Here is a 15,450-nt window from a genome sequence, read left to right as displayed (position 1 = left end):
AAAAAAAAAAAAAAAAAAAAAAAAAAAAAAAAAAAAAAAATTAATTAATTAAAAAAATCAAAAATCATTATAAAGATAACTGACAGATTAATGAAGTCCAATGCAAGGATGCAGGACTAGATGCAGAAACCAGGGATGTCTTCAGTGTTATCACGATAGCTGCTATCTCAGGCCCACATGCTTCTGTTTGTCCATGCAGTGCTGGCTCCTGATTTTGTAAGTGCCACATCCAAGCACCATCCCACATGGTGACCAGTATCTCTCTTTCCCCATGCAAAATTCTTTTTTTTTGAGACAGAGTCTCGCTCTGTCACCCAGGCTGGAGTGCAGTGGTGCGATCTTGGCTCACTGCAACCTCTGCCTCCCAGATTCAAGCAATTCTCCCTGCCTCAGCCTCCCCAGGCGCCCGCCACCATGCCCGGCTAATTTTTGTATTTTTTTTTTAGTAAGAGACAGGGTTTCACCATATTTGCCAGACTGGTCTTGAACTCCTGACCTCAGGTAATCCGTCCACCTTGGTCTCCCAAAGTGCTGGGATTACAGGCATGTGCCACACATCCGGCCAAAATTTTTTTTTTTTTGAGACAGAGTCTCACTCTGTGGCCCAGGCTGGAGGGCAGTGGCGCGATCTCGGCTCACTGCAAGCTCCTCCCAGGTTCATGCCCTTCCCCTGCCTCAGCCTCCCTAGTAGCTGGACTACAGGTGCCTGCCAACATGCCCGGCTAATTTTTTTGTATTTTTAGTTGCGATGGAGTTTCACCATGTTAGCCAGGATGGTCTCGATCTCCGGACCTTGTGATCTGCCCGCCTTGGCCTCCCAAAGTGCTGGAATTACAGGCATGAGCCACCGCGCCCGGGGAAGTTTTTTTTTTCAGACAGTCTTGTTCTCTTGCCCAGGCTGGAGTGCAGTGGTGCAATCTTGGCTCACTGAAACCTCTGCTTCCTGGGTTCAAGTGATTGTCCTGCCCCAGCCTCCCGAGCAGCTAGGATTATAGGTGCCCGCCACCACATCTGGCTAATTTTTGTCTTTTTAGTAGAGACGGAGTTTCACTGTGTTGGCCAGGCTGGTCTCGAACTCCTGTCCTCAAGTGATCTTCCAAAATGCTGTCATTACAGGCGTGAGTCACCGTACCCAAAATTCTTTTCCCTTTTTTTTTTTTGGAGACAGAGTCTCCCTCTGTCACCCAGGCTGGAATGCAGTGACGCGGTCTCGGCTCATTGCACAACCTCCGCCTCCAGGTTCAAGCAATTCTCCTGCCTCAGCCACCCACATAGCTGGGATTACAGGCGTGTGCCACAATGCCCAGATAATTTTTGTACTTTTAGTAGAGACAGGGTTTCACCATGTTGGCCAGGCTGGCCTCAAACTCCTGACCTCAAGTCATCTGCCTGTCTCGGCCTCCCAAAGTGCTGGGATTACAGGTGTGAGCCACTGTGCCTGGCCCCAAAATTCTTAACATAAAGAACTGTCTTGGGCCTGTCTGGATCAGGAGTTCAACCCAGGTCCAATCGACTGCTATGTGGGGAAGAGGGAGGAGAGGGTGAGAGAAAAATTCACTGTGTAGAAACAAACCCCACTCCTGAAGTCAGGCAGGTACCCAAATAGTGTCACTGGAGAGAGGTCAGTCACTGCATCAGGTGCTTAGCTCTCAATACTTAAATAAGCAAAGAAGTTTGTATTTTTCTACAATTCAGAATGACCTTCCCCTCCAAATTCCTACTGAACTAGTCAAAACTCCAGTATCGTAAACTACTTACATTTCAAAAAGCTCTACTGAATGTTGAAACCCAAGTAGAAAAGTTATAAAAAGTCGCTCCCTGTTTTATTGCGGTTCACTGGATTTGGCTGACATTTGCTTTTTACTTTCATCAAATCTTACAGAGTGATGAAGACACATCAAGTTACAAAACGTATCACTTTCTCTCTAATATCTTTTTTTTAAAACAATTTGTGTCAATGTCAACAACATGATAAAGATGAAGGGTGTTCAACTGATTATTTGAACCTATGAAAACTCCACCAGGGAATCTTATTTTATGAGCACAACGCACAGAGTCTGGAACATGGTGGGTGCTCAATGTTGGAGGAATCGAATTCCAACTTTAAAATGAGTACAAGGATCTACTTTAGATCAAATATTACATCTGGCTAATAATTTCGGGTCACACTCCGCTTCTGTGTCTCAAAGCAGGTGGGGCAGAAAAAAGTAGCCAAGTGTCAAATTTGCTGCTATTCTCTTTATAAGCCGTTTACAACTACTTGGCATCTCTAGCTCAGAAGCACAAATTGTATATACAAAGAAATGATCAGAAATTATCTTAACTGAAAGCACTAGTTTGAACAGCCTAGAGTCTTGTAGAAATTGTTATTCCAAAACATGCAGAGGCAGCGAGTGGCCCAAAACCACATTTTATTCTATGACCTTTACATTGCTTGTCTGTTAAAGATTGAAGCAATGTGAAATGGATGGAAATATTTTGTTAAAAGAACAAAATGAATTAATCATAGCATAGACGCCTAATAAAAACCTTGGGTTTATGTCATACACTCCAAAAACAAGGCAAAGTCCAGTAGTGGCTCATGTTCTGAGTTTTAGAAAACAAATGGAAATATTTGGAAAGATCAATATATTTCAACAGAAGAGCCATAAATACCCTGAAAGCAGAAAGTTGACACAATTTTAAATAGAATTCTCATATATATATTTTAAAATCAAACACAATTAAATATAATACGGTTTAAGTACATGAATACTTCGGCTTTTAAAGAGTAACAGAGGTGGTACATAGTACCACAAAACTTACACCAAAGCCTTTTTGCTTCTTCTGTCGATGAAAAAGTGTGGGCCTCCTTACAATCAAATATTGCCATGCACACATGAAATCACCCCCTGTTCCATTCAAGACTTTCTCAGGAAGCAAAAAGTGATTAATAATTAATAATTTATCACATATATATATATAATACCTATTTTTTTTTTTTGGGGCAAAGTCTTGAGGTCAAAAGCGTAACATCTAAAGAGACACTTTCTTTCTTCCTCAAAATCATGTGCATTGAGGGAAGCACTGGCGCCACGTGGTAAGTGGAGGTGTGCTCACCAACGGGCAAGCCCCTGCTGATGGCCTGTGCGGTCCGATGCGGAAAGCCAACTGACAGAAGTGCAATGAGTGAGTCTCCTTACTGTCCTAAAGAAAGGAGAAAGAAAGACCCAACGCAACTGCACACTTCCCAGCCTCACAGCCCAAAGAATGGAGGCCAGTCAAACAAAGTCGAATGTTTTTCTCTCAATCATCCTGCTCACCTATTTAAAAAAAAAAAAAAAAAAGTGTATAATTTGGGAATAACTGTTTTGTTCAAGGTGCCACAGGGGCAAAATTGGAGTCATCGCTATGCTTTCTTTCTTTCCACATGTATTCTGAAGGGAAAGTTAAGTACTGGAGTGCAGAATTCCAAAGGGGCAAATCCTAATGCTCAAAGTAAACCAGATTCACACCCTTCTGTTAGCAGGGGAGAGAATGGTTTTAAGTATACTGCATCTCAGGAGGAGGTATTAAAATGTGAAAACTGTATACCGCCATCAAAGGAAGGAAGAAGTCACTGAAACTTGACCCATGACTTGTCAGCTTCCTTCTAAATTAATGCTGCTGTCAAGGAAGACTGCTAATTTACTCTCACCCTGTTCCACTGAAGCTGCTAGCACCACGCTGCCACTCAGAGCTGCCTGGCTCTCGGTGGGGCTGACTCACCTGCTTTGGAAGGACAAAGCAAAGCACCTCTGGCACCTGCTTTATGATGCTGTTAGGGATGAGTTACTGCTACGAGTGTGCATGAAGTATCGGTTCTATGCTTATCTGCTTCCCAGAGGATGTGGTCCCTGTCTATTCCAGTAGGCTAAAAGACTCTCATAAATGGGTTATTGCCATTGGAAAACTAATAATTTTCCAGTAATGTAAACAATACCATTTTGTATCTTTAAGACTCTCACTGTGTGAACGTCATGTGCATCAATTCTGCCTACAGGTAACTGCATTATGGTGGAAGTCTAGGACTGTCTCCCATTCTCTCCTGGAAACAACAGTGACAGATCAGAAATATAGTGCTGTTTTCATTGGCTGTGTTGAAGAATTCAACCAAGGGAAAAAAGTTCTCCTATTTTTCACAAGCAGATTTCCTTTATCTCAAGTTTTGAGTCATAACTGAAAAAAGAAAAAAAAAGAAAATGGTAAGGTGCATTTCTCTAGCAAGTGACCTATTATTACAAATTAAGGATGGACACCAACTCTCAGTGTTTACTATATACCAGAGTTTATGACAGCCAGAAGCTAACTACAATTTTGTGAGGTAAGATATTGTAATTTTCCTTGTTTTAACATATAAGTGAACAGAAGCTTAAAGAGGTTAGGTAACTTACCCAAGGGTCATTTAACAAGGACTGGCATCCAGACTTGCATTCCCATGTTGGCAATAGATATTAGAATGAAAAATACTGCCAATTTTCAACAGAGTAATTCTACTTCTAGGAATTAACCCTATAGCATATTCAAGAGGGATGGTAAAGACACGCATGCAGACATTCACTGACTCCCTCCTGTACTCACAGCACTGGGGACAAATATCACTGGGTCCCCGGTATTGTGGCATGGGACATGTGCACATGAAGCAATTCAGTAATGGTGTGAGGTAGTTTATGCTGAATGTCCAGGTACATCCTATAGGCAAATGTCGAGTTGGAGGTTGAAGCAGAGAGGTATCAACACAGGATAAAGAGACTGAGTATTCCTTCACAGGCCTAGGACTTCATGCATTCATAAAATCATGGAATGAGGATTAGAAGGGGTTTTTCTTTTGGAGTTTTGGTGTCGAATTTCTCTGATCTACTAATGAGGACATGAGGAACTAAAGTAGTCACCTGCAAAAGGTCACACTTACTGCCTAAAGTAAAGAAAAACTCAGCTAGTTCTTTGAGTCTACTGTTTTTTTTTTTTTGAGATGGAGTTTCACTCTTGTGGCCCAGGCTGGAATGTACTGGTGCGATCTCAGCTCACCGCAACCTCTGCCTCTGGGGTTCAAGCGATTCTCCTGCCTCAGTCTCCCAAGTAGCTGGGATTACAGGCATGTGCCACCACGCCCAGCTAATTTTGTATTTTTAGTAGAGACGAGGTTTCTCCATGTTGGTCAGGCTGTCTCGAACTCCCGATCTCAGGTGATCTGCCTGCCTCGGCTCCCGCAAAGTGCTGGGATTATAGACGTGAGCCACCGTGCCCGGGCCCCATTTCTGGAATTTTTAATTTCAAGAAATTCAATTTGGTTCTTTTAAAACTATTTTGCATTTTTCTCATTATACGCTTGTTTTCCTTGATATTCTTGAACTTTTTTTTTTTTTTGAGATGGAGTCTCACTCTATTATCCAGGCTGAAGTACAAGTGGTGCAATCTCGGGTTACTGCAACCTCCGCCTCCCCGGTTCAAGTGATTCTTGTGCCTCAGCCTCCCACGTAGCTGGGACTATAAGCGCCTGCCACCATGCCTAGCTATTTTTTTTTGTATTTTTAGTAGAGAAGGGGTTTCACCATATTGGGCAAGCTGGTCTTGAACTCCTGACCTCACGTGATCTACCCATGTCGGCTTCCCAAAATGCTGGGATTACAGGCATGAGCTACCGCGCCCAGTCACTTGAACATATTTTTAATATTTAAAATAGCCACTTGATGGTCTTTGCTAAATTCACCATCTTTCTCACATTTGGGTCTGTTTCTATAGATTGAGTTTTCTCCTGGTTATAGATTAACTTCATGTCATACTTGGTAATTTGTGATTGATGTCAGACATTCTTTTCTTTTCTTTTCTTTTTGAGTCTGAGTTTTGCTCTTTTTGCCTAGGCTGGAGTGCAGTGGTGTGATCTCGGCTCACTGCAACCTCCACCTCCTGGGTTCAGGCAATTCTCTTGCCTCAGACTCTTGAGTAGCTGGGATCACAGGCGCCCGCCACCATGCCTGGCTAATTTTTTCTATTTTTAATAGAGACGGGGTTGCACCATGTTAGCCAGGCTGGTCTTGAACTCCTGACCTCAGGTCATCACCTGCCTCAGCCTTCCAAAGTGCTGGGATTACAGGAATGAGCCACTGCGCCCAGCCTGGACATTAGACATTCTAACTTTACATTGTGAAGTACTGAATTTTGTTGTGTTACTATAAAGAGGGTTAGCCCTTTGTTTTGGCATGCAGTTGTTAGAGTAATTTGATCCTTTAAAAATTTGCTTTGAAACTTGGTTCAGGTGGTTGTACTCTAGGCCTAATTTATCTTCAGTAGTAAGGCATAACCTTTGTGAAGACACTACCCAATGCCTTGTGTATTACAAAGTCTCTCTACTCTGGCCAGATCCTTCTGGCCATGAACTTTTCTTAGCCCTATGTTCACCCTACTAATTTCTGGGGGGTTCTTTACTTGGACATACGCATTTTCACCCCACACATATACAGATAACCTAGGCCAAGGATCCAAGGGAACCTCTCTAAATATCTCTACAGCTTTCTTTCTGGGCAGCTTCCTCTTTTCTGGTATCTTATCCTACAACTTCTACTCAAATTGGTCTCTCTGAACTTTGATTTTTTTTTTTTTTTTTTTTTGAGATGGAGTTTCGCTCTTGTTGCCCAGGCTGGAGTGCAGTGGCGTGATCTCAGCTCACTGCAACCTCCACCTCCCTGGTTCAAGCAATTCTCCTGCCTCAGCCTCCCAAATAGTTGGGATTACTGGCGCTTGCCACCACACCCAGCTAATTTATGTATTTTTGTAGAGACGGGGTTTCACCATGTTGGCCAGGCTGGTCTTGAACTCCTGATCTCAAGTGATTCACCCACCTTGGCTTCCCAAAGTGCTGGGATTACAGGCGTGAGCCACTGCACCTGGCCTGAACTTTGATTTTTAACTCTTTCGTTCAGCAAGACTACTGCGCTCTGTTTGGTTTCAATGGTTTCTCTGTATTGCCCATTGTCCAATATATGGAAACAGTTGTTTCAGGAAACAGTTGTTTCATTTAGTTTGTCTGTTTTCTAGTTGCTTATGATAAGAAGGCAATCCCCATAGCAGTTAATCCTTCAAATGCAAAGAAACCCCTTATGTCCTTTTTTATTTTTATACCCGGAAAATAATACTTTTTAGTTTACACAAAACAAAGTCATCCTTACCTTTGTAGATTTCTCTAATGGTTGATCATACTGTGCCTGCTGCATAACGTCACTGACTATCATTTTAGCAATCTTCCAAGCTAGCTCTTCCTGGGCCTAAAGAAAATAATTTAAACTGGTGATAACGGTTATTCATTAGATGGATCGAGATGCACATACTCAGTGCTCTTAACAAATGGCTTATGCACATCATTTCTACTTATTTGGATAAGAATTTCATTCCTACGTACAAAAAAACCTGGGCCACCCTCTGGCTATGAATATTGACATGTCATTCTCTGTCTTCCAGTGTCAACTACTGGATACCTAGCACTGGAACTACTTTCAGGGTAGATGGTCAAAATAAAACACTTTCCTTTTTTCAGCTCCCATCTCTCAATGTACTTAACTATTAAAAAAAGCAAGCCTCCACTACTTAAAGTAAAACTGATGGCAGGGAGGGAAACATTTGAGCTTTTGATCTATACATTGATTACTGGTGCCTGCTGGCTGATGGAAACTTGAATGCATGTATATCCTTCAGTGGTCCTAGCCTCTGGACTGAAGATACTTTCACTGCTACTATCAGGCAATTGTTATATGTTAAGAAGGAACCACTCTTTCTTGATACATTGTGGATAAGAGAGCATCAATGTGCCATGCTGCTTAAACATGGGAACTAAAGAAAAAGAAAATTTAAAACCTTACTCACACGAGGATGGCACTTATAAACAGAAATCTCTTTATCCTAAAGTAGAATTTACCTCATCAGTATTTCCTTGCACCCATTTCTTCATAGCTTGTGAGAACATGGATCCTAGTAAACAAAAACAAAATTGAATGTACATTTCATGCATAATCTTACATTAAAAATGCACTGGGCACAGTGGCTCACGCCTGTAATCCTAGCACTTTGGGAGGCCGAGGCAGGCGGATCACCTGAGGTTAGGAGTTCGAGACCAGCCTGGCCAACATGGTGAAACTGTGTCTCTATTAAAAATACAAAAATTAACCAGGCATGGTGGTGTGCGCCTGTAATCCCAGCTACTCGGGAGGCTGAGGCAGAAGGATTGCTTGAACCTGGGAAGTGGAGGCTGTGGTGAGCCGAGATCACACCATTGCACTGCAGCCTAGGGGACAAGAGCGAGACTTCATCTCAAAAAAAAAAAAAAAAAAAGGCTCTTATTTGGCTGGCCGTGGTTCACACCTGTCATCATAGTACTTTGGGAGGCTGAGGTGGGTGGTTCACCTGAGGTTAGGCGTTTGAGACAAGCCTGGCCAACATGGTGAAACCCCTGTCTCTACTAAAATAACGAAAATCAGCCAGGCATGGTGGCAGGCACCTATAATCCCAGCTACTCAGGAGGCTGAGGCAGGAGAATTGCTTGAACCCAGGAGTGGAGGTTGCAAAAAAAGCTGGGCACGGTGGTTCACTCCTGTAATCCTAGCCCTTTTGGGGAGGCCACGGTGGGTGGATCACCTGAGGTCAGGAGTTTGGGACCAGCCTGGCCAACATGATGAAACCATGTCACTACTAAAAATGTAAATAAAAAAAAAAAATTTAGCCAGGTAGCAGGCACCTATAATCCCAGCTACTTGGGAGGCTGAGGCAGGAGAATCACTGGAACCTAGGAGGCGGAGGTTGCAGTGAGCCCAGATTACACCATTGTACTCCACCCTGGGCGACAGAGTGAGACTCCATTTCAAAAACAAAAACCCACCATCACCACCACCAACAACAAAATGCTCTTTTAAAAGCTGTTGCTTCCAGACATGGATATTCTTGTGTGATACCATCCAAAACACTAAGGAATGCTGCATTAATAAAAACTGATTATATTGCTTCCATAACAGAGTATTTAACTTGCAAACATCATGGCTTGGCAAACTTTTGAAAAGGTGTTTCAGAGTTCTGGACTTTTCTTCTACTCTCCTCACTTGATGAAAGAAACTAACATCTAGTGTTAGTTTGCGGCAAACATTAAAAAACAAAACAAAACCCTAACCAGGATATTGCTCTTGGGTAAGAATCTAGCAATACATTGGGAGACATCAACACATTTGTTATGTTTTCAAACCTTCCAGACCAGATCCTATATAAAATGGCTTCTAGGACAGAGTATGCCACTACATTCTAGTTCACTGGTCTATATAAACTAGCCGGGTAAGAGAAGAGTTTCAAAGAGCCATACTCCATCCAAGCTAGAGTACACCTTAACTTCCTAGGATGTGTAAGCCCACATCTGTAATCACATGCTGAGAATCATCTGAAGTAGGCCAGCCTCTATTTCTACAAATGAAATACACAGCTTACTTTGTTATTTAATAATTTGAACACTCTCACTTGCTAACTTTGCTTTAAACCAAGTTAACTGTTGGTAGACTATTTCTTGAGGCAAGGTCCTGATTCATTCCATAACTGAATTCATAAAAAATACAAAACCTGGATCCTTTTCCCTCAATTTTTATTATTACCTAAGGGTTTAAATATTGGTTTATTCAAATTTTACTGCCAACCAGAGTCTACAGAGCCACAATGTTAAATGCTGTGCCTGAAGGCTCAACTGGCTGTTGAATCATCCCATGCACTGTTCTTTTTTCAGGCCACCCTGCAGAGTCACTCTGTTGACAGTCTCCCTCTTGTTGACTGATACTTTTTCCTCTAAACCCACATCTTAGACTCTTCCTCTGTGCATTCCATCCTCCTTTAATATGGAGCTTCTCCAGGATCCAACTGCCAGCTTTCCTTTCATCTTCAACACATTCCCTTTGGGCATCTCATTCCCTTGTGTGGATTTAACTTCCTTTGATCTGCAGATAACTTAGAAACCCCTTGAGTGTCAAACCTGTAGTTCCAAATTGTCCAAAGGCATCTCAAACTGAATCTATTTCAAACTGAACTAATCTATCTCCCACCTACTCTTTTTTTTCTGTGTTGTGTGTCTCAGTTAACGTCACACATTTTCATCTAGAGAACCCATGTTAAAAAATTTCAATCTACCTTCCCAATTTAAACATGAAATCTGGTTATCAAATTTCACCTTAGAATTCAACCTTGGACATATCATAAATCTGACCTTCCCTCTAATTCTTGCTACCACTACCTAACTTTGAATCTTTTTCTTCTCCTATCTACATTACTAGCTAATTCCACTGGCTGACTGGTGTCCCTGATGCCAGTCTCTCCCAACTCCAATTCATTCTCATTCTACTGACAGGCAAAAACATCTGGTTAGTACTTTGTTTAGAAATCTTTGATGTCTACATGATGCGAGTCTAAGATCCTTAAAATGACATGTAAGGGATTTATCAATTTAAGTACAGTTTTGTCTCCCACCACTGTATCCAAGCACAAGGGATTGCCACACAACCAGGCCGGGCACAGTGGCTCACGCCTGTAATTCCAGCACTTTGGGAGGCCGAGGTGGGCGGATCACGAGATCAGGAGATTGAGACCATCCTGGCTGACATGGTGAAACCCCGTCTCTACTAAAAGTAACAAAAAATTAGCCGGGCTTGGTGACCGACGCCTGTAGTGCCAGCTATTTGGGAGGCTGAGGCAGGAGCATGGCGTGAACCCAGGAGGCGGAGCTTGCAGTGAGCCAAGATTGCGCCACAGCACTCCAGCCTGGGCGACAGAGCAAGACTCCATCTCAGGGGGGAAAAAAAAAGCTCAGAGATTTTCTATTAATACTGGGGAGGAGACCCCATTATCCTTATAGACAGAAGCTGCCTAAAGACACTGTAGAGTTCTTCCTGGCCAATGCCTCACAAAGGTCATCTGGCACTTACTCTGTTCTGAAACCACTGCTGACCTCTTCCCAGTATTCCTTAAAAAAATTTTGTTTTGTTTTTTAGAGACAGGGTCTTGCTCCATTACCTAGGTGGAAGTGTGATGGCGCGATCACAATTCACTGCAACCTCACCTTCCTGGGCTCCAACACTTCTCCTGTCTTAGTCTCACAAAGTGCTGGGATTACAGGTATGAACCATCATGCAGCCGCCAATATTCTTCTTTTATCCAATACAAGCTCATGCCTGTAAGCCCAGCACTTTGGGAGGCCAAGGTGGGCAGATCACTTGAAGCCAGGAATCTGAGGCCAGCATGGTCAACATGGCAAAACCCCATCTCTACTAAAAATACAAAAAATTAGCCAGGGGTGGTGGCGGGTGCCTATAATCCCAGCTACTTGGGAGGCTGAGGCAGAATAATTGTTAGAACCCGGGGGGCAGAGGTTGCAGTGAGTCGTGATCACGCCATTGCACTCCAGCCTGGGCAACAGAGCAAGACTCTGTCTCCAAAAAAAAAAAAAAAGAAAAGAAGAAAAGAAAGGCACATAACTACTAGACTGTCAAATTTTTGAAAGCAAGATCTGAATCTTCTAACCTGCTGTGTGAATACAAGTACACAAAGAGGCACTCAAAATCATTTACTTAAAACACACACACAATTTTTTTCCCCTTTCCTTAACTCAGGAAAAGCAAAACATTATTTACTGAATGAACTGTGTAGATTTTCCTTCAGTCTTAAGATTCTTCCCAACAGTGTACCTAAGACTTCTCTGACAAAACAGGAAATAAAAGTAATTATTTGGATAAATAAAGTCAACTAGGTAATAGGCCCTTTTTTGGTTTAAATTACTTCAATAATTGTTGCATTTTTTGCTTACTCTGTCAAATGTATATCTGACCAAAAAGTAGATCATTCATCAAAATGAAGAGATGCAATTAATTACCTAAATAATAGTTGCATTAAGAAAATAAAATGGGGCAGGTGTGGTGACTCACACCTATAATCCCAGCACTTTGGGAGGCCCAGGTGGGTGGATCACGAGGTCAGGAGATGGAGATCATCCTGGTCAACATGATGAAACCCCATCTCTGCTAAAAATACAAAAAAATTAGCTGGGCCTGGTGGTGCATACCTGTAATCCCAGCTACTCGGGAGGTTGAGATTACAGGAGAATCACTTGAACCCAGGAGGCAGAGCCTCTACACTCCAGTCTGGCAACAGAGCTAGACTCTGTCCCCCACGCCAAAAAAAGAAAGAAAATAAGATGGCTGGGCGCAGTGGCTCACACCTGTAATCTCAGCACTTTGGGAGGCTGAGGTGGGCACAGATTACGAGGTTAGGAGTTCAAGACCAGCCTGGCCAACATGATGAATCCCCGTCTCCACTAAAAATACAAAAATTAGCCAGGTGTGGTGGCACGCGCCTGTAATCCCAGCTACTTGGAAGGCCGAGGCAGGAGAATTGTTTGAACCCAGGAGGCAGAGGTTGCAGCGAGCTGAGATCATGCCACTACACTCCAGCGCTGGGCAACAGAGCAAGACTCCATCTCAGGAAAAAAAAAAAGAAAATAAGATAAATGGCCAGACATGGTGGATCACGCCTGTGATCCCAGCACTATGGGAGGTCCAGGCAGGCGGATCACCTGAGGTCAGGAGTTTGAGACCAGACCAGCCTGGTCAACATAGTGAAACCCTGTCTCTACTAAAAATGCAAAAATTAGCCATGGCGCCTGTAATCCCAGCTACTCAGGAGCCTGAAACAGAATTGCTTAAACCCGGAGGCGGGTGCACAGGCACATGCCACCAAGTCTGGCTAATTTCTGTGTTTTTAGTAGAGACGGGGTTTCACCATATTGGCCAGGATGGTCTTGATCTCTTGACCTTGTGATCCACCTGCCTCGGCTTCTCAAAGTGCTGGGATTACAGGCGTGAGCCACAGCGTCTGGCCAATAGCTCTTAATCTTAAATGTACTTATCAAAATTGAGTATTTTCTTCTTACAAAAATTAAAGACAATACTGTCAATTCAACCAAACTGAAAACTTCTAGATATCATCTGTCACGGATCCACATTTGTTTCTGAAATCTTCCTGTGTAAACCAGGAAGAAACCGAAATCAGTCACAAAGAATGCACTTGACAAAAAAGATTTCTGTGTCTAACCCTTGGATTTGACTAAGCTACTCTTCTGATGAAATGAACAATTTGAATTTTGACCTATCAATATTTTCCACATATATTTCTTATTTATTTATTTATTATACTTTAAATTCCAGGGTACATGTGCGTGCAGCTTTGTTACATATGTATACATGTGCCATGTTGGTTGGTGTGCTGCACCCATTAACTCATCATTTACATTAGGTATATCTCCTAATGCTATCCCTCCCCTCTCCCCCAACCCCACGACAGTCCCCAGTGTGTGATGTTCCCCACCCTGTGTCCAAGTGTTCTCATTGTTCAATTCCCACCTATGAGTGAGAATATATGGTGTTTGGTTTTCTGTCCTTGTGATAGTTTGCTCAGAATGATGGTTTCCAGCTTCATCCATGTCCTTACAAAGGACATGAACTCATCCTTCTTTATGGCTGCATAGTATTCCACGGTGTATATGTGCCACATTTTCTTAATCCAGTCTATTTTCTATATATATTTCATTATTTTCATCAATCTTGAGGAAATTTAATAAAAATAATTTAATAAGGCCAGGCACAGTGGCTCACACCTGTAATTCCAGCACTTTGGGATGCCAAGGCAGGTGGATTGCTTGAGTTCAGGAGTACGAGACCAACCTAGCCAACGCAGTGAAACCCCATCTCTGCTAAAAATACAAAAATCAGCCAGGTGTGGTGATGTGCACCTGTAGTCTCAGCTACTCAGGAGGCTGAGGCAGGAAAATCGCCAGAACCTAGGAAGCAGAGGTTGCAGTGAGGTGAGATCAGACCACTGGACTCCAGTCTGGGTGACAGAGCAAGAACTGTCTCAAAAAATTTTAAAAAAAAGAAAAGAAAAAATATAACAATTTAATAAAATAAAGGGTCTCAAACATTAAGTCCAACTTAGGTTGGGTATTTTGTCATTAAATAAAAAAACAGACAATGCTTTTTCATATTCATGTGCCTTCTGGAGTGGCAAAGCAAGTTCACTAACTTTTGATTCAGAGGAAATTGCATAAAGATGTGACTACATGAAGCCCTTGTACTTACTTGTGACCATAAACACAAGGTGAAAGATACAGTAGTTATTTTACAAAATAAACAGTTTAAACCTTCAGTGGTCTTTGACTTACAGTCAATTGACTTACAGTCAATGTGAGTAAAGGCTTAATATGAAGTATAAAAACACCACAAACCTTTTGATTTCTTTACATCAGGTTCAGGCTCAGATTCTCGGATGAACTGCCCCAAGTCACTGACTCTTCCAAATGTCATCTTCCTAAATAAGGATGAACAGAAGACTATAACCGCTAACAATCAGTTTTAAATTTAGGAGAAAAAAATCAATTTTAAGTGTTTTATCTAAATCTAGAAAGCCAGAAACACAATTTACAGCTATCCTATGTAACTAAAAGTAGGGCTTATTTGAAGTAAAACGTTGCTGCACAGAAAGCAAGATAACCTTTGAGTGCAATTCCATTAGAAATCCTCAAACGGTTTACAAAACATGGTGAGTCAACAGGTAATTCACAATTCTAAAACTCACAAAGAAGAAAAAAGGCACAAGAATAGCCAAGACAATTTTGTCAAAGAAGCAGCCAAAAGGTAGGCCTTGTTCTAACAATGACTGAAATATATTATAAAGCCATAGTTGTGTGTATATATGTTTGTTTATACTAAAACTATAGTACTACAAAACAAAGTTAAAAAGCAAAAAGCAGCCAGGCATGGTGGCTCATGCCTATAATCCCAGTACTTTGGGAGGCCAAGGCAGGCGGATCACTTGAGGCCAGCAGTTTGAGACCAGCCTAGCCAACATGGTGAAATGCTGTCTCTACTAAAAATACAAAAATTAGCCGGGTGTGGTGGTGGGTGCCTGTAATCCCAGCTACTCAGGAGGCTAAGGCAGGAGAATTGCTTGAACCAGGGAGGTGGAGGTTGCAGTTGCAGTGAGCTGAGAGCCGAGATCATGCCATTGCACTCCAGCCTGGGCAACAGAGTAAGACTCTGTCTCCAAAAAAAAAAAAAAAAAAAAAAAAAAAAAAAAAAAAGAAGGGTTTTTTTTTTTAAGATATTACCAACCAATAATTAGTATTGAGAAACATGTACAGATTTTTTTTTTTAATAATGAAGTGTCATGCCGAAAAATACACACAATTTTAACAAGTCACTAATAAAATCACGCAACAGAAATAATGTGAAAAGGAGATGAATAGTCAATTCATAAAGGAGAAAACCTGAACAATCAAGAGATATACCGAAAGAAACCCAATCTGAACCTAAGACTGGGAAAAAAATTAAGTCTGAAATTTTTTTTTTTTTTTTTTTTTTTTTTTTTTTT

At 41.9% G+C, this 15,450-nt stretch overlaps 1 protein-coding gene across 4 annotated transcripts in view; it reads right to left on the bottom strand.

Moving 5' to 3' along the window:
• Positions 1-2,223: 2,223 nt before the first annotated feature.
• AKAP10 (A-kinase anchoring protein 10) overlaps positions 2,224-15,450 on the bottom strand; it is a 79,785-nt gene continuing 66,558 nt past the window's right edge. For 3 of the 4 annotated variants that reach the window (XM_017895768.1, XM_017895770.1, XM_017895772.1), the window contains exons 12-14: positions 14,306-14,388; positions 7,928-7,980; positions 6,838-7,280 (exon numbers count right to left, since the gene is read on the bottom strand). In XM_017895768.1, coding sequence (XP_017751257.1) covers positions 7,155-7,280; positions 7,928-7,980; positions 14,306-14,388 — 262 coding nt within the window. In that variant the 3' untranslated portion in view covers positions 6,838-7,154. Of the gene's footprint in view, positions 4,198-6,837; positions 7,281-7,927; positions 7,981-14,305; positions 14,389-15,450 lie in introns of those variants that run through there. The other variant, XM_017895771.1, reaches the window with a different exon arrangement.

The sequence above is a fragment of the Rhinopithecus bieti genome, unplaced genomic scaffold, assembly GCF_001698545.2.
Source record: "Rhinopithecus bieti isolate Rb0 unplaced genomic scaffold, ASM169854v2 scaffold_28081, whole genome shotgun sequence".
Classification (NCBI taxonomy): Eukaryota; Metazoa; Chordata; class Mammalia; order Primates; family Cercopithecidae; genus Rhinopithecus; species Rhinopithecus bieti.
The sequence above is the reverse complement of the archived record's forward strand: the minus strand, read 5'-3'. Positions and strand labels throughout refer to the sequence as shown.